Source organism: Salvelinus alpinus, chromosome 17, assembly GCF_045679555.1.
Source record: "Salvelinus alpinus chromosome 17, SLU_Salpinus.1, whole genome shotgun sequence".
In the NCBI taxonomy this organism is placed as follows: Eukaryota; Metazoa; Chordata; class Actinopteri; order Salmoniformes; family Salmonidae; genus Salvelinus; species Salvelinus alpinus.
The window spans coordinates 30573263-30590694 of NC_092102.1; the positions used below are offsets into that span (position 1 = coordinate 30573263).

The 17432-nt window shown below is 45.9% G+C and overlaps 1 protein-coding gene across 1 annotated transcript in view; it reads right to left on the reverse strand.

Moving 5' to 3' along the window:
• LOC139542729 (voltage-dependent L-type calcium channel subunit alpha-1D-like) overlaps positions 1-17432 on the reverse strand; it is a 197898-nt gene that overhangs the window by 74715 nt on the left and 105751 nt on the right. Inside the window, exons 45-46 of the mRNA XM_071348510.1 lie at positions 16520-16881; positions 15438-15578 (exon numbers count right to left, since the gene is read on the reverse strand). Of these exons, the coding sequence (XP_071204611.1) occupies positions 15438-15578; positions 16520-16881 (503 nt within the window). The remainder of the gene's footprint in view (positions 1-15437; positions 15579-16519; positions 16882-17432) is intronic.

The following is a 17432-nucleotide window of genomic DNA, read 5'->3' on the forward strand; positions in this document are numbered from 1 at the left end:
GGAGAGGAGAGTACAGTAGAGGAGAATAGAGGAGAGTACAGTAGATGAGAATAGAGGAGAGTACAGTAGAGGAGAGGAGACTACAGTAGAGGAGAATAGAGGAAAGTACAGTAGAGGAGAGGAGAGTACAGTAGAGGAGAGGAGAGTACAGTAGAGGAGAATAGAGGAGAGTACAGTAGAGGAGAGGAGAGTACAGTAGATGAGAATAGAGGAGAGTACAGTAGAGGAGAATATAGGAGAGGACAGTAGAGGAGAGGAGAGTACAGTAGAGGAGAGGAGAGTACAGTAGAGGAGAATAGAGGAGAGTACAGCAGAGGAGAGGAGAGTACAGTAGAGGAGAATAGAGGAGGGTACAGTAGAGGAGAGGAGAGTACAGTAGAGGAGAATAGAGGAGGGTACAGTAGAGGAGAGGAGAGTACAGTCGAGGAGAATAGAGGAGAGTACAGTAGAGGAGCGGGGAGTAGAGGAGAATAGAGGAGAGTACAGTAGAGGAGAGGAGAGTACAGTAGAGGAGAATAGAGGAGAGTACAGTAGATGAGAATAGAGGAGAGTACAGTAGAGGAGAGGAGAGTACAGTAGAGGAGAATAGAGGAGAGTACAGTAGATGAGAATAGAGGAGAGTACAGTAGAGGAGAGGAGACTACAGTAGAGGAGAATAGAGGAAAGTACAGTAGAGGAGAGGAGAGTACAGTAGAGGAGAGGAGAGTACAGTAGAGGAGAATAGAGGAGAGTACAGTAGAGGAGAGGAGAGTACAGTAGATGAGAATAGAGGAGAGTACAGTAGAGGAGAGGAGAGTACAGTAGAGGAGAATAGAGGAGGGTACAGTAGAGGAGATGAAAGGAGAGTACAGTAGAGGAGAATAGAGGATAGTACAGTAGAGGAGAATAGAGGAGAGTACAGTAGAGGAGAGGAGAGTACAGTAGATGAGAATAGAGGAGAGTACAGTAGAGGAGAGGAGAGTACAGTAGAGGAGAATAGAGGAGGGTACAGTAGAGGAGATGAGAGGAGAGTAGATGAGAATAGAGGAGAGTACAGTAGAGGAGAGGAGAGTACAGTAGAGGAGAATAGAGGAGGGTACAGTAGAGGAGATGAGAGGAGAGTACAGTAGAGGAGAATAGAGGATAGTACAGTAGAGGAGAGGAGAGTAGAGTAGAGGAGAATAGAGGATAGTACAGTAGAGGAGAGGAGAGTACAGTAGATGAGAATAGAGGATAGTACAGTAGAGGAGAGGAGAGTACAGTAGAGGAGAATAGAGGAGAGTACAGTAGAGGAGAGGAGAGTACAGTAGAGGAGAATAGAGGAGAGTACAGTAGATGAGAATAGAGTACAGTAGAGGAGAGGAGAGTACAGTAGATGATAATAGAGGAGAGTACAGTAGAGGAGAGGAGAGTACAGTAGAGGAGAATAGAGGAGAGTACAGTAGAGGAGAGGAGAGTACAGTAGAGGAGAATATAGGAGAGGACAGTAGAGGAGAGGAGAGTACAGTAGAGGAGAGGAGAGTACAGTAGAGGAGAATAGAGGAAAGTACAGCAGAGGAGAGGAGAATACAGTAGAGGAGAATAGAGGAGGGTACAGTAGAGGAGAGTACAGTAGAGGAGAATAGAGGAGGGTACAGTAGAGGAGAGGAGAGTACAGTCGAGGAGAATAGAGGAGAGTACAGTAGAGGAGCGGAGAGTAGAGGAGAATAGAGGAGAGTACAGTAGAGGAGAGGAGAGTACAGTAGAGGAGAATAGAGGAGAGTACAGTAGATGAGAATAGAGGAGAGTACAGTAGAGGAGAGGAGAGTACAGTAGAGGAGAATAGAGGAGAGTACAGTAGATGAGAATAGAGGAGAGTACAGTAGAGGAGAGGAGACTACAGTAGAGGAGAATAGAGGAAAGTACAGTAGAGGAGAGGAGAGTACAGTAGAGGAGAGGAGAGTACAGTAGAGGAGAATAGAGGAGAGTACAGTAGAGGAGAGGAGAGTACAGTAGATGAGAATAGAGGAGAGTACAGTAGAGGAGAGGAGAGTACAGTAGAGGAGAATAGAGGAGGGTACAGTAGAGGAGATGAGAGGAGAGTACAGTAGAGGAGAATAGAGGATAGTACAGTAGAGGAGAGGAGAGTAGAGTAGAGGAGAATAGAGGATAGTACAGTAGAGGAGAGGAGAGTACAGTAGATGAAAATAGAGGATAGTACAGTAGAGGAGAGGAGAGTACAGTAGAGGAGAATAGAGGAGAGTACAGTAGAGGAGAGGAGAGTACAGTAGAGGAGAATAGAGGAGAGTACAGTAGATGAGAACAGAGTACAGTAGAGGAGAGGAGAGTACAGTAGATGATAATAGAGGAGAGTACAGTAGAGGAGAGGAGAGTACAGTAGAGGAGAATAGAGGAGAGTACAGTAGAGGAGAGGAGAGTACAGTAGAGGAGAATAGAGGAGAGGACAGTAGAGGAGAGGAGAGTACAGTAGAGGAGAGTACAGTAGAGGAGAATAGAGGAGAGTACAGCAGAGGAGAGGAGAGTACAGTAGAGAATAGAGGAGGGTACAGTAGAGGAGAGTACAGTAGAGGAGAATAGAGGAGGGTACAGTAGAGGAGAGGAGAGTACAGTCGAGGAGAATAGAGGAGAGTACAGTAGAGGAGCGGAGAGTAGAGGAGAATAGAGGAGAGTACAGTAGAGGAGAGGAGAGTACAGTAGAGGAGAATAGAGGAGAGTACAGTAGATGAGAATAGAGGAGAGTACAGTAGAGGAGAGGAGAGTACAGTAGAGGAGAATAGAGGAGAGTACAGTAGATGAGAATAGAGGAGAGTACAGTAGAGGAGAGGAGACTACAGTAGAGGAGAATAGAGGAGAGTACAGTAGAGGAGAGGAGAGTACAGTAGAGGAGAATAGAGGAGGGTACAGTAGAGGAGAGGAGAGTACAGTAGATGAGAATAGAGGATAGTACAGTAGAGGAGAGGAGAGTACAGTAGATGAGAATAGAGGATAGTACAGTAGAGGAGAGGAGAGTAGAGTAGAGGAGAATAGAGGAGAGTACAGTAGAGGAGAGGAGAGTACAGTAGAGGAGAGGAGAGTACAGTAGATGAGAATAGAGGATAGTACAGTAGAGGAGAGTACAGTAGAGGAGAATAGAGGAGAGTACAGTAGATGAGAATAGAGTACAGTAGAGGATAGGAGAGTACAGTAGAGGAGAATAGAGGAGAGTACAGTAGAGGAGAGGAGAGTAGAGGAGAGGAGAGTACAGTAGAGGAGAGGAGAGTACAGTAGAGGAGAGGAGAGTACAGTAGAGGAGAATAGAGGGGATTACAGTAGAGGAGAGGAGAGTACAGTAGATGAGAATAGAGGAGAGTACAGTAGAGGAGAGGAGAGTACAGAAGAGGAGAATAGAGGAGAGTACAGTAGAGGAGACCAGAGTACAGTAGAGGAGAGGAGAGTACAGTAGATGATAATAGAGGAGAGTACAGTAGAGGAGAGGAGAGTACAGTAGAGGAGAATAGAGGAGAGTACAGTAGAGGAGAGGAGAGGAGAGTACAGTAGAGGAGAATAGAGGAGAGGACAGTAGAGGAGAGGAGAGTACAGTAGAGGAGAGTACAGTAGAGGAGAATAGAGGAGAGTACAGCAGAGGAGAGGAGAGTACAGTAGAGGAGAATAGAGGAGGGTACAGTAGAGGAGAGGAGAGTACGGTAGAGGAGAATAGAGGAGGGTACAGTAGAGGAGAGGAGAGTACAGTCGAGGAGAATAGAGGAGAGTACAGTAGAGGAGCGGAGAGTAGAGGAGAATAGAGGAGAGTACAGTAGAGGAGAGGAGAGTACAGTAGAGGAGAGGAGAGTACAGTAGAGGAGAATAGAGGAGAGTACAGTAGAGGAGAGGAGAGTACAGTAGAGGAGAATAGAGGAGAGTACAGTAGATGAGAATAGAGGAGAGTACAGTAGAGGAGAGGAGACTACAGTAGAGGAGAATAGAGGAGAGTACAGTAGAGGAGAGGAGAGTACAGTAGAGGAGAATAGAGGAGGGTACAGTAGAGGAGAGGAGAGTACAGTCGAGGAGAATAGAGGAGAGTACAGTAGAGGAGCGGAGAGTAGAGGAGAATAGAGGAGAGTACAGTAGAGGAGAGGAGAGTACAGTAGAGGAGAATAGAGGAGAGTACAGTAGATGAGAATAGAGGAGAGTACAGTAGAGGAGAGGAGAGTACAGTAGAGGAGAATAGAGGAGAGTACAGTAGATGAGAATAGAGGAGAGTACAGTAGAGGAGAGGAGACTACAGTAGAGGAGAATAGAGGAGAGTACAGTAGAGGAGAGGAGAGTACAGTAGAGGAGAATAGAGGAGGGTACAGTAGAGGAGAGGAGAGTACAGTAGATGAGAATAGAGGATAGTACAGTAGAGGAGAGGAGAGTACAGTAGATGAGAATAGAGGATAGTACAGTAGAGGAGAGGAGAGTAGAGTAGAGGAGAATAGAGGAGAGTACAGTAGAGGAGAGGAGAGTACAGTAGAGGAGAGGAGAGTACAGTAGATGAGAATAGAGGAGAGTACAGTAGAGGAGAGTACAGTAGAGGAGAATAGAGGAGAGTACAGTAGATGAGAATAGAGTACAGTAGAGGAGAGGAGAGTACAGTAGAGGAGAATAGAGGAGAGTACAGTAGAGGAGAGGAGAGTAGAGGAGAGGAGAGTACAGTAGAGGAGAGGAGAGTACAGTAGAGGAGAGGAGAGTACAGTAGAGGAGAATAGAGGGGAGTACAGTAGAGGAGAGGAGAGTACAGTAGATGAGAATAGAGGAGAGTACAGTAGAGGAGAGGAGAGTACAGAAGAGGAGAATAGAGGAGAGTACAGTAGAGGAGACCAGAGTACAGTAGAGGAGAGGAGAGTACAGTAGATGATAATAGAGGAGAGTACAGTAGAGGAGAGGAGAGTACAGTAGAGGAGAATAGAGGAGAGTACAGTAGAGGAGAGGAGAGTACAGTAGAGGAGAATAGAGGAGAGGACAGTAGAGGAGAGGAGAGTACAGTAGAGGAGAGTACAGTAGAGGAGAATAGAGGAGAGTACAGCAGAGGAGAGGAGAGTACAGTAGAGGAGAATAGAGGAGGGTACAGTAGAGGAGAGGAGAGTACGGTAGAGGAGAATAGAGGAGGGTACAGTAGAGGAGAGGAGAGTACAGTCGAGGAGAATAGAGGAGAGTACAGTAGAGGAGCGGAGAGTAGAGGAGAATAGAGGAGAGTACAGTAGAGGAGAGGAGAGTACAGTAGAGGAGAATAGAGGAGAGTACAGTAGAGGAGAGGAGAGTACAGTAGAGGAGAATAGAGGAGAGTACAGTAGATGAGAATAGAGGAGAGTACAGTAGAGGAGAGGAGACTACAGTAGAGGAGAATAGAGGAGAGTACAGTAGAGGAGAGGAGAGTACAGTAGAGGAGAATAGAGGAGGGTACAGTAGAGGAGAGGAGAGTACAGTAGATGAGAATAGAGGATAGTACAGTAGAGGAGAGGAGAGTACAGTAGATGAGAATAGAGGATAGTACAGTAGAGGAGAGGAGAGTAGAGTAGAGGAGAATAGAGGAGAGTACAGTAGAGGAGAGGAGAGTACAGTAGAGGAGAGGAGAGTACAGTAGATGAGAATAGAGGAGAGTACAGTAGAGGAGAGTACAGTAGAGGAGAATAGAGGAGAGTACAGTAGATGAGAATAGAGTACAGTAGAGGAGAGGAGAGTACAGTAGAGGAGAATAGAGGAGAGTACAGTAGAGGAGAGGAGAGTAGACGAGAGGAGAGTACAGTAGAGGAGAGGAGAGTACAGTAGAGGAGAGGAGAGTACAGTAGAGGAGAGGAGAGTACAGTAGAGGAGAATAGAGGGGAGTACAGTAGAGGAGAGGAGAGTACAGTAGATGAGAATAGAGGAGAGTACAGTAGAGGAGAATAGAGGAGAGTACAGTAGAGGAGAGGAGAGTACCGTAGAGGAGAATAGAGGAGAGTACAGTAGAGGAGAGGAGAGTACAGTAGAGGAGAATAGAGGAGAGTACAGTAGAGGAGAGGAGAGTACAGTAGAGGAGAGGAGAGTACAGTAGAGGAGAATAGAGGATAGTACAGTAGAGGAGAGGAGAGTACAGTAGAGGAGAATAGAGGAGAGTACAGTAGAGGAGAGTACAGTAGATGAGAATAGAGGAGGGTACAGTAGAGGAGAGGAGAGTACAGTAGAGGAGAATAGAGGAGGGTACAGTAGAAGAGAGGAGAGTACAGTGGAGGAGAATAGAGGAGAGTACAGTAGAGGAGAGGAGAGTGGAGGAGAATAGAGGAGAGTACAGTAGAGGAGAGGAGAGTACAGTAGAGGAGAGGAGAGTACAGTAGAGGAGAATAGAGGATAGTACAGTAAAGGAGAGGAGAGTACAGTAGATGAGAATAGAGGATAGTACAGTAGAGGAGAGGAGAGTAGAGTAGAGGAGAATAGAGGAGAGTACAGTAGAGGAGAATAGAGGGGAGTACAGTAGATAAGAATAGAGTACAGTAGAGGAGAGGAGAGTACAGTAGATGAGAATAGAGGAGAGTACAGTAGAGGAGAGTACAGTAGAGGAGAATAGAGGAGAGAACAGTAGATAAGAATAGAGTACATTAGATGAGAGTACAGTAGATGAGAATAGAGGAGAGTACAGTAGAGGAGAGGAGAGTACATTAGAGGAGAATAGAGGAGAGTACAGTAGAGGAGAGGAGAGTACAGTAGAGGAGAATAGAGGAGAGTACAGTAGAGGAGAGGAGAGTACAGTAGAGGAGAGGAGAGTACAGTAGAGGAGAATAGAGGATAGTACAGTAGAGGAGAGGAGAGTACAGTAGATGAGAATAGAGGATAGTACAGTAGAGGAGAGGAGAGTAGAGTAGAGGAGAATAGAGGAGAGTAGAGGGGAGTACAGTAGATAAGAATAGAGTACAGTAGAGGAGAGGAGAGTACAGTAGATGAGAATAGAGTACAGTAGAGGAGAGGAGAGTACAGTAGATGATAATAGAGGAGAGTACAGTAGAGGAGAGGAGAGTACAGTAGAGGAGAATAGAGGAGAGTACAGTAGAGGAGAGGAGAGGAGAGTACAGTAGAGGAGAATATAGGAGAGGACAGTAGAGGAGAGGAGAGTACAGTAGAGGAGAGGAGAGTACAGTAGAGGAGAATAGAGGAGAGTACAGCAGAGGAGAGGAGAGTACAGTAGAGGAGAATAGAGGAGGGTACAGTAGAGGAGAGTACAGTAGAGGAGAATAGAGGAGGGTACAGTAGAGGAGAGGAGAGTACAGTCGAGGAGAATAGAGGAGAGTACAGTAGAGGAGCGGAGAGTAGAGGTGAATAGAGGAGAGTACAGTAGAGGAGAGGAGAGTACAGTAGAGGAGAATAGAGGAGAGTACAGTAGATGAAAATAGAGGAGAGTACAGTAGAGGAGAGGAGAGTACAGTAGAGGAGAATAGAGGAGAGTACAGTAGATGAGAATAGAGGAGAGTACAGTAGAGGAGAGGAGACTACAGTAGAGGAGAATAGAGGAAAGTACAGTAGAGGAGAGGAGAGTACAGTAGAGGAGAATAGAGGAGAGTACAGTAGAGGAGAGGAGAGTACAGTAGATGAGAATAGAGGAGAGTACAGTAGAGGAGAGGAGAGTACAGTAGAGGAGAATAGAGGAGGGTACAGTAGAGGAGATGAGAGGAGAGTACAGTAGAGGAGAATAGAGGATAGTACAGTAGAGGAGAGGAGAGGAGAGTAAAGTAGAGGAGAATAGAGGATAGTACAGTAGAGGAGAGGAGAGTACAGTAGATGAAAATAGAGGATAGTACAGTAGAGGAGAGGAGAGTACAGTAGAGGAGAATAGAGGAGAGTACAGTAGAGGAGAGGAGAGTACAGTAGAGGAGAATAGAGGAGAGTACAGTAGATGAGAACAGAGTACAGTAGAGGAGAGGAGAGTACAGTAGATGATAATAGAGGAGAGTACAGTAGAGGAGAGGAGAGTACAGTAGAGGAGAATAGAGGAGAGTACAGTAGAGGAGAGGAGAGTACAGTAGAGGAGAATAGAGGAGAGGACAGTAGAGGAGAGGAGAGTACAGTAGAGGAGAGTACAGTAGAGGAGAATAGAGGAGAGTACAGCAGAGGAGAGGAGAGTACAGTAGAGGAGAATAGAGGAGGGTACAGTAGAGGAGAGGAGAGTACAGTAGAGGAGAATAGAGGAGGGTACAGTAGAGGAGAGGAGAGTACAGTCGAGGAGAATAGAGGAGAGTACAGTAGAGGAGCGGAGAGTAGAGGAGAATAGAGGAGAGTACAGTAGAGGAGAGGAGAGTACAGTAGAGGAGAATAGAGGAGAGTACAGTAGATGAGAATAGAGGAGAGTACAGTAGAGGAGAATAGAGGAGAGTACAGTAGATGAGAATAGAGGAGAGTACAGTAGAGGAGACTACAGTAGAGGAGAATAGAGGAGAGTACAGTAGAGGAGAGGAGAGTACAGTAGAGGAGAATAGAGGAGGGTACAGTAGAGGAGAGGAGAGTACAGTAGATGAGAATAGAGGATAGTACAGTAGAGGAGAGGAGAGTACAGTAGATGAGAATAGAGGATAGTACAGTAGAGGAGAGGAGAGTAGAGTAGAGGAGAATAGAGGAGAGTACAGTAGAGGAGAGGAGAGTACAGTAGAGGAGAGGAGAGTACAGTAGATGAGAATAGAGGAGAGTACAGTAGAGGAGAGTACAGTAGAGGAGAATAGAGGAGAGTACAGTAGATGAGAATAGAGTACAGTAGAGGAGAGGAGAGTACAGTAGAGGAGAATAGAGGAGAGTACAGTAGAGGAGAGGAGAGTAGAGGAGAGGAGAGTACAGTAGAGGAGAGGAGAGTACAGTAGAGGAGAGGAGAGTACAGTAGAGGAGAATAGAGGGGAGTACAGTAGAGGAGAGGAGAGTACAGTAGATGAGAATAGAGGAGAGTACAGTAGAGGAGAGGAGAGTACAGAAGAGGAGAATAGAGGAGAGTACAGTAGAGGAGACCAGAGTACAGTAGAGGAGAGGAGAGTACAGTAGATGATAATAGAGGAGAGTACAGTAGAGGAGAGGAGAGTACAGTAGAGGAGAATAGAGGAGAGTACAGTAGAGGAGAGGAGAGGAGAGTACAGTAGAGGAGAATATAGGAGAGGACAGTAGAGGAGAGGAGAGTACAGTAGAGGAGAGGAGAGTACAGTAGAGGAGAATAGAGGAGAGTACAGCAGAGGAGAGGAGAGTACAGTAGAGGAGAATAGAGGAGGGTACAGTAGAGGAGAGTACAGTAGAGGAGAATAGAGGAGGGTACAGTAGAGGAGAGGAGAGTACAGTCGAGGAGAATAGAGGAGAGTACAGTAGAGGAGCGGAGAGTAGAGGAGAATAGAGGAGAGTACAGTAGAGGAGAGGAGAGTACAGTAGAGGAGAATAGAGGAGAGTACAGTAGATGAGAATAGAGGAGAGTACAGTAGAGGAGAGGAGAGTACAGTAGAGGAGAATAGAGGAGAGTACAGTAGATGAGAATAGAGGAGAGTACAGTAGAGGAGAGGAGACTACAGTAGAGGAGAATAGAGGAAAGTACAGTAGAGGAGAGGAGAGTACAGTAGAGGAGAATAGAGGAGAGTACAGTAGAGGAGAGGAGAGTACAGTAGATGAGAATAGAGGAGAGTACAGTAGAGGAGAGGAGAGTACAGTAGAGGAGAATAGAGGAGGGTACAGTAGAGGAGATGAGAGGAGAGTACAGTAGAGGAGAATAGAGGATAGTACAGTAGAGGAGAGGAGAGGAGAGTAAAGTAGAGGAGAATAGAGGAGAGTACAGTAGAGGAGAGGAGAGTACAGTAGAGGAGAATAGAGGAGAGTACAGTAGAGGAGAGGAGAGTACAGTAGAGGAGAATAGAGGAGAGTACAGTAGAGGAGAGGAGAGTACAGTAGAGGAGAATAGAGGAGAGTACAGTAGATGAGAACAGAGTACAGTAGAGGAGAGGAGAGTACAGTAGAGGAGAATAGAGGAGAGTACAGTAGAGGAGCGGAGAGTAGAGGAGAATAGAGGAGAGTACAGTAGAGGAGAGGAGAGTACAGTAGAGGAGAATAGAGGAGAGTACAGTAGATGAGAATAGAGGAGAGTACAGTAGAGGAGAGGAGAGTACAGTAGAGGAGAATAGAGGAGAGTACAGTAGATGAGAATAGAGGAGAGTACAGTAGAGGAGAGGAGACTACAGTAGAGGAGAATAGAGGAAAGTACAGTAGAGGAGAGGAGAGTACAGTAGAGGAGAATAGAGGAGAGTACAGTAGAGGAGAGGAGAGTACAGTAGATGAGAATAGAGGAGAGTACAGTAGAGGAGAGGAGAGTACAGTAGAGGAGAATAGAGGAGGGTACAGTAGAGGAGATGAGAGGAGAGTACAGTAGAGGAGAATAGAGGATAGTACAGTAGAGGAGAGGAGAGTAAAGTAGAGGAGAATAGAGGAGAGTACAGTAGAGGAGAGGAGAGTACAGTAGAGGAGAATAGAGGAGAGTACAGTAGAGGAGAGGAGAGTACAGTAGAGGAGAATAGAGGAGAGTACAGTAGAGGAGAGGAGAGTACAGTAGAGGAGAATAGAGGAGAGTACAGTAGATGAGAACAGAGTACAGTAGAGGAGAGGAGAGTACAGTAGAGGAGAATAGAGGAGAGTACAGTAGATGAGAACAGAGTACAGTAGAGGAGAGGAGAGTACAGTAGATGAGAATAGAGGAGAGTACAGTAAAGGAGAGGAGAGTACAGTAGAGGAGAATAGAGGAGAGTACAGTAGAGGAGAGGAGAGTACAGTAGAGGAGAATAGAGGAGAGGACAGTAGAGGAGAGGAGAGTACAGTAGAGGAGAGTACAGTAGAGGAGAATAGAGGAGAGTACAGCAGAGGAGAGGAGAGTACAGTAGAGGAGAATAGAGGAGGGTACAGTAGAGGAGAGGAGAGTACAGTAGAGGAGAATAGAGGAGGGTACAGTAGAGGAGAGGAGAGTACAGTCGAGGAGAATAGAGGAGAGTACAGTAGAGGAGCGGAGAGTAGAGGAGAATAGAGGAGAGTACAGTAGAGGAGAGGAGAGTACAGTAGAGGAGAATAGAGGAGAGTACAGTAGATGAGAATAGAGGAGAGTACAGTAGAGGAGAATAGAGGAGAGTACAGTAGATGAGAATAGAGGAGAGTACAGTAGAGGAGACTACAGTAGAGGAGAATAGAGGAGAGTACAGTAGAGGAGAGGAGAGTACAGTAGAGGAGAATAGAGGAGGGTACAGTAGAGGAGAGGAGAGTACAGTAGATGAGAATAGAGGATAGTACAGTAGAGGAGAGGAGAGTACAGTAGATGAGAATAGAGGATAGTACAGTAGAGGAGAGGAGAGTAGAGTAGAGGAGAATAGAGGAGAGTACAGTAGAGGAGAGGAGAGTACAGTAGAGGAGAGGAGAGTACAGTAGATGAGAATAGAGGAGAGTACAGTAGAGGAGAGTACAGTAGAGGAGAATAGAGGAGAGTACAGTAGATGAGAATAGAGTACAGTAGAGGAGAGGAGAGTACAGTAGAGGAGAATAGAGGAGAGTACAGTAGAGGAGAGGAGAGTAGAGGAGAGGAGAGTACAGTAGAGGAGAGGAGAGTACAGTAGAGGAGAGGAGAGTACAGTAGAGGAGAATAGAGGGGAGTACAGTAGAGGAGAGGAGAGTACAGTAGATGAGAATAGAGGAGAGTACAGTAGAGGAGAGGAGAGTACAGAAGAGGAGAATAGAGGAGAGTACAGTAGAGGAGACCAGAGTACAGTAGAGGAGAGGAGAGTACAGTAGATGATAATAGAGGAGAGTACAGTAGAGGAGAGGAGAGTACAGTAGAGGAGAATAGAGGAGAGTACAGTAGAGGAGAGGAGAGGAGAGTACAGTAGAGGAGAATATAGGAGAGGACAGTAGAGGAGAGGAGAGTACAGTAGAGGAGAGGAGAGTACAGTAGAGGAGAATAGAGGAGAGTACAGCAGAGGAGAGGAGAGTACAGTAGAGGAGAATAGAGGAGGGTACAGTAGAGGAGAGTACAGTAGAGGAGAATAGAGGAGGGTACAGTAGAGGAGAGGAGAGTACAGTCGAGGAGAATAGAGGAGAGTACAGTAGAGGAGCGGAGAGTAGAGGAGAATAGAGGAGAGTACAGTAGAGGAGAGGAGAGTACAGTAGAGGAGAATAGAGGAGAGTACAGTAGATGAGAATAGAGGAGAGTACAGTAGAGGAGAGGAGAGTACAGTAGAGGAGAATAGAGGAGAGTACAGTAGATGAGAATAGAGGAGAGTACAGTAGAGGAGAGGAGACTACAGTAGAGGAGAATAGAGGAAAGTACAGTAGAGGAGAGGAGAGTACAGTAGAGGAGAATAGAGGAGAGTACAGTAGAGGAGAGGAGAGTACAGTAGATGAGAATAGAGGAGAGTACAGTAGAGGAGAGGAGAGTACAGTAGAGGAGAATAGAGGAGGGTACAGTAGAGGAGATGAGAGGAGAGTACAGTAGAGGAGAATAGAGGATAGTACAGTAGAGGAGAGGAGAGGAGAGTAAAGTAGAGGAGAATAGAGGAGAGTACAGTAGAGGAGAGGAGAGTACAGTAGAGGAGAATAGAGGAGAGTACAGTAGAGGAGAGGAGAGTACAGTAGAGGAGAATAGAGGAGAGTACAGTAGAGGAGAGGAGAGTACAGTAGAGGAGAATAGAGGAGAGTACAGTAGAGGAGACCAGAGTACAGTAGAGGAGAATAGAGGAGAGTACAGTAGATGAGAATAGAGGAGAGTACAGTAGAGGAGAATAGAGGAGAGTACAGTAGATGAGAATAGAGGAGAGTACAGTAGAGGAGACTACAGTAGAGGAGAATAGAGGAGCGTACAGTAGAGGAGAGGAGAGTACAGTAGAGGAGAATAGAGGAGGGTACAGTAGAGGAGAGGAGAGTACAGTAGATGAGAATAGAGGATAGTACAGTAGAGGAGAGGAGAGTACAGTAGATGAGAATAGAGGATAGTACAGTAGAGGAGAGGAGAGTAGAGTAGAGGAGAATAGAGGAGAGTACAGTAGAGGAGAGGAGAGTACAGTAGAGGAGAGGAGAGTACAGTAGATGAGAATAGAGGAGAGTACAGTAGAGGAGAGTACAGTAGAGGAGAATAGAGGAGAGTACAGTAGATGAGAATAGAGTACAGTAGAGGAGAGGAGAGTACAGTAGAGGAGAATAGAGGAGAGTACAGTAGAGGAGAGGAGAGTAGAGGAGAGGAGAGTACAGTAGAGGAGAGGAGAGTACAGTAGAGGAGAGGAGAGTACAGTAGATGAGAATAGAGGGGAGTACAGTAGAGGAGAGGAGAGTACAGTAGATGAGAATAGAGGAGAGTACAGTAGAGGAGAGGAGAGTACAGAAGAGGAGAATAGAGGAGAGTACAGTAGAGGAGACCAGAGTACAGTAGAGGAGAGGAGAGTACAGTAGATGATAATAGAGGAGAGTACAGTAGAGGAGAGGAGAGTACAGTAGAGGAGAATAGAGGAGAGTACAGTAGAGGAGAGGAGAGTACAGTAGAGGAGAATAGAGGAGAGGACAGTAGAGGAGAGGAGAGTACAGTAGAGGAGAGTACAGTAGAGGAGAATAGAGGAGAGTACAGCAGAGGAGAGGAGAGTACAGTAGAGGAGAATAGAGGAGGGTACAGTAGAGGAGATGAGAGTACAGTAGAGGAGATAAGAGGAGGGTACAGTAGAGGAGAGGAGAGTACAGTCGAGGAGAATAGAGGAGAGTACAGTAGAGGAGCGGAGAGTACAGTAGAGGAGAGGAGAGTACAGTAGAGGAGAGTACAGTAGAGGAGAGGAGAGTACAGTAGAGGAGAATAGAGGGGAGTACAGTAGAGGAGAGTACAGTAGAGGAGAATAGAGGAGAGTACAGTAGAGGAGAGGAGAGTACAGTAGAGGAGAATAGAGGAGAGTACAGTAGAGGAGAATAGAGGAGAGTACAGTAGAGGAGATGAGAGTACAGTAGAGGAGAATAGAGGAGAGTACAGTAGAGGAGAGGAGAGTACAGCAGATGAGAATAGAGGAGGGTACAGTAGAGGAGAGGAGAGTAGAGTACAGTAGAGGAGAATAGAGGAGGGTACAGTAGAGGAGAGGAGAGTACAGTAGAGGAGAATAGAGGAGAGTACAGTAGAGGAGAGGAGAGTAGAGGAGAATAGAGGAGAGTACAGTAGAGGAGAGGAGAGTACAGTAGAGGAGAATAGAGGAGAGTACAGTAGATGAGAATAGAGGAGAGTACAGTAGAGGAGAGGAGAGTACAGTAGAGGAGAATAGAGGAGAGTACAGTAGAGGAGAGGAGAGTACAGTAGAGGAGAATAGAGGAGGGTACAGTAGAGGAGAGGATAGTACAGTAGAGGAGAATAGAGGAGAGTACAGTAGAGGAGAATAGAGGAGAGTACAGTAGAGGAGAGTACAGTAGAGGAGAGGAGAGTACAGTAGATGAGAATAGAGGAGAGTACAGTAGAGGAGAGGAGAGTACAGTAGAGGAGAGGAGAGTAGAGGAGAATACAGTAGAGGAGAGTACAGTAGAGGAGAATAGAGGAGAGGAGAATAGAGGAGAGTACAGTATAATAGAGGAGAATAAAGGAGAGTTACAGTAGAGGAGAGGAGAGTACAGTAGAGGAGAATAGAGGAGAGTACATTAGAGGAGAGAAGAGTACAGTAGAGGAGAATAGAGGAGGGTACAGTAGAAGAGAGGAGAATAGAGGAGAGTACAGTAGAGGAGAGGAGAGTACAGTAGAGGAGAGGAGAGTACAGTAGAGGAGAGGAGAGTACAGTAGAGGAGAGGACAGTAGAGGAGAATACAGTAGAGAGTACAGTAGAGGAGAGGAGAGTAGAGGAGAATACAGTAGAGAGTACAGTAGAGGAGAGGAGAGTAGAGGAGAATACAGTAGAGAGTACAGTAGAGGAGAGGAGAATAGAGGAGAATACAGTAGAGAGTAGAGTAGAGGAGAGGAGAGTAGAGGAGAATACAGTAGAGAGTACAGTAGAGGAGAGGAGAGTAGAGGAGAATACAGTAGAGAGTACAGTAGAGGAGAGGAGAGGAGAGTAGAGGAGAATACAGTAGACAGTACAGTAGAGGAGAGGAGAGTAGAGGAGAATACAGTAGAGAGTACAGTAGAGGAGAGGAGAATACAGTAGAGAGTACAGTAGAGGAGAGGAGAGTAGAGGAGAATACAGTAGAGGAGAGGAGAATACAGTAGAGAGTACAGTAGAGGAGAGGAGAGTAGAGGAGAATACAGTAGAGAGTACAGTAGAGGAGAGGAGAGTAGAGGAGAATACAGTAGAGAGTACAGTAGAGGAGAGGAGAGTAGAGGAGAATACAGTAGAGAGTAGAGTAGAGGAGAGGAGAGTAGAGGAGAATACAGTAGAGAGTACAGTAGAGGAGAGGAGAGTAGAGGAGAATACAGTAGAGAGTACAGTAGAGGTGAGGAGAGTAGAGGAAAAGTGGTTTCCAGGTGATACCTGTCTTTCTGCAACATGAGGTCATCCTCCTGATACTCCTCGCCACTGAAGTATTCTCCTGAACCCTTGTCATCATCACTGTCTGCTCCCCCTGGCTTCTCTCTACGGATGGTTGGGTACAGAACACCCCCTGATTCTGACCTAGGGTCAAAGGGTCAAAGTTCAACCAGAAGCCTTTTTAAGGGGTGATTGAGGTATAGTATCTCAGTAAAGCAGATCATATAAACCAATGCGAGATTGGGGTCATTAAAGGGTGAAACAGTAGTTTCACACACATACCTAATGTAGGTCTCATAGTAGAGCCTCCTGTCCAAGCAAGCACGTTGTTGTGAAGGAAATGTGTATTTGGGACAGGAGAGAGGAAGGGAAGGGCATGCAATGACAAAGACAATGTGAGACAAACATAAATAATAATCCTTGTCATAAAATGAATGGGTCTGGAGTGTGTGTGTGTGTTACTGATAGATACACACAATACCAGGATCTCAACATAAAGAGCTCTTAGTGGTGCAAGAATGAACGGTGCTGAAAAGATCCATTCTATGAAAGGCCAGGATATGTGAAAGACATAGCTGTGGTAAGGATGTGATGGGGGCAACAACTTCAAAACCCAAACGCCCTATTCAGATCCACATCTGTTGTCATGGGGTTCATCTCATTGAGCTCCACAGCTCGTAGACCTTACGCAAGCAAGTAACCACTGTTCTCATCACACCTGAATTCAAACCTAATCCCCTAGTTCATTACCACACTGTAAAAAGAAGATGTTGATTCAACGTACAATTGTAAGGCAACCAGCTGCAATAGTATTGGCAGCTTACTCCAAAAATATTGGTTGAGAAAACACTTTTTTTGTGTGAAAATGTTGTTGAGTGAACTCACTATCTTATTGCACCTTGTTGCCTTACAATTGTACATTGAATCAACATCTTTTTTTTTTACAGTGCATACATTCATTGACTACTGCATTAAAAATGGAGAGAACCATAATATTATGTAACCTTTAACCAGGAAGTCCCTTTGAGGTTAAGAGAGCTCTTTTACTATTGAGACCAGGCCAAGAAAGCAGCATCCTAAGTTACCTTGCAGACTGGACCGTGGTGAGGGTGTCGAAGTCAACACTCTTGTGGTGCGAGCTGGAGGAGGGTGCCCCATTAGCAGACGAGGGCTCACGGCGGAGGCAGCACCTCTGCCCCCCTTTGGTCAGGGAGGGCACAGTGGGGATGTTGGCGTTGTTGAGGTTGGCGTTGGAGGCCATGGGGGATTTGGGGTAGTAGTGGTTGTAGGGGTGGGGGTCACCAGCCCCTTCCTCAGAGCCAACCTGAGAGGGCTCCACGAATGCGTGGCAGGAAGGAGGCGGGACCTGGAGGGGCCGCTGGGTGACAGAACCCCGGTGGTTCCCGTTAACGTGATTGGTGTGGTTGGCGAACAGCACGCCGTTCCTCTGTAGAGACAACACTCGGGTCAGTACAGGCGACCATAAAAACACAGTGACCAAACTTAACCACTGGCTTTGGGTCTGTCCTGGTGGTAAGGCACGGTCATTGAGGTTTTAATTACGATCTTCACTAAATTATGTTCAACAGATAATGAGGGTATTAAATTAACAGTGCATTTAGTGAAAGTGTGTGTGCAAAACATTTTATGTAAGTGGAGTATCTTTAAAACCACTGGGTTGAATAAGTATCATCTACTGTGTGTTCTGGGTTATCAGGCAATATGAGTGTTATCATCTTTAAAACCACTGGGTTGAATAAGTATCATCTACTGTGTGTTCTGGGTTATCAGGCAATATGAGTGTTATCATCTTTAAAACCACTGGGTTGAATAAGTATCATCTACTGTGTGTTCTGGGTTATCAGGCAATATGAGTGTTATCATCTTTAAAACCATTGGGTTGAATAAGTATCATCTACTGTGTGTTCTGGGTTATCAGGCAATATGAGTGTTATCATCTTTAAACTAGGCTCAACGAGACTTGATTCCGCTCTGTAA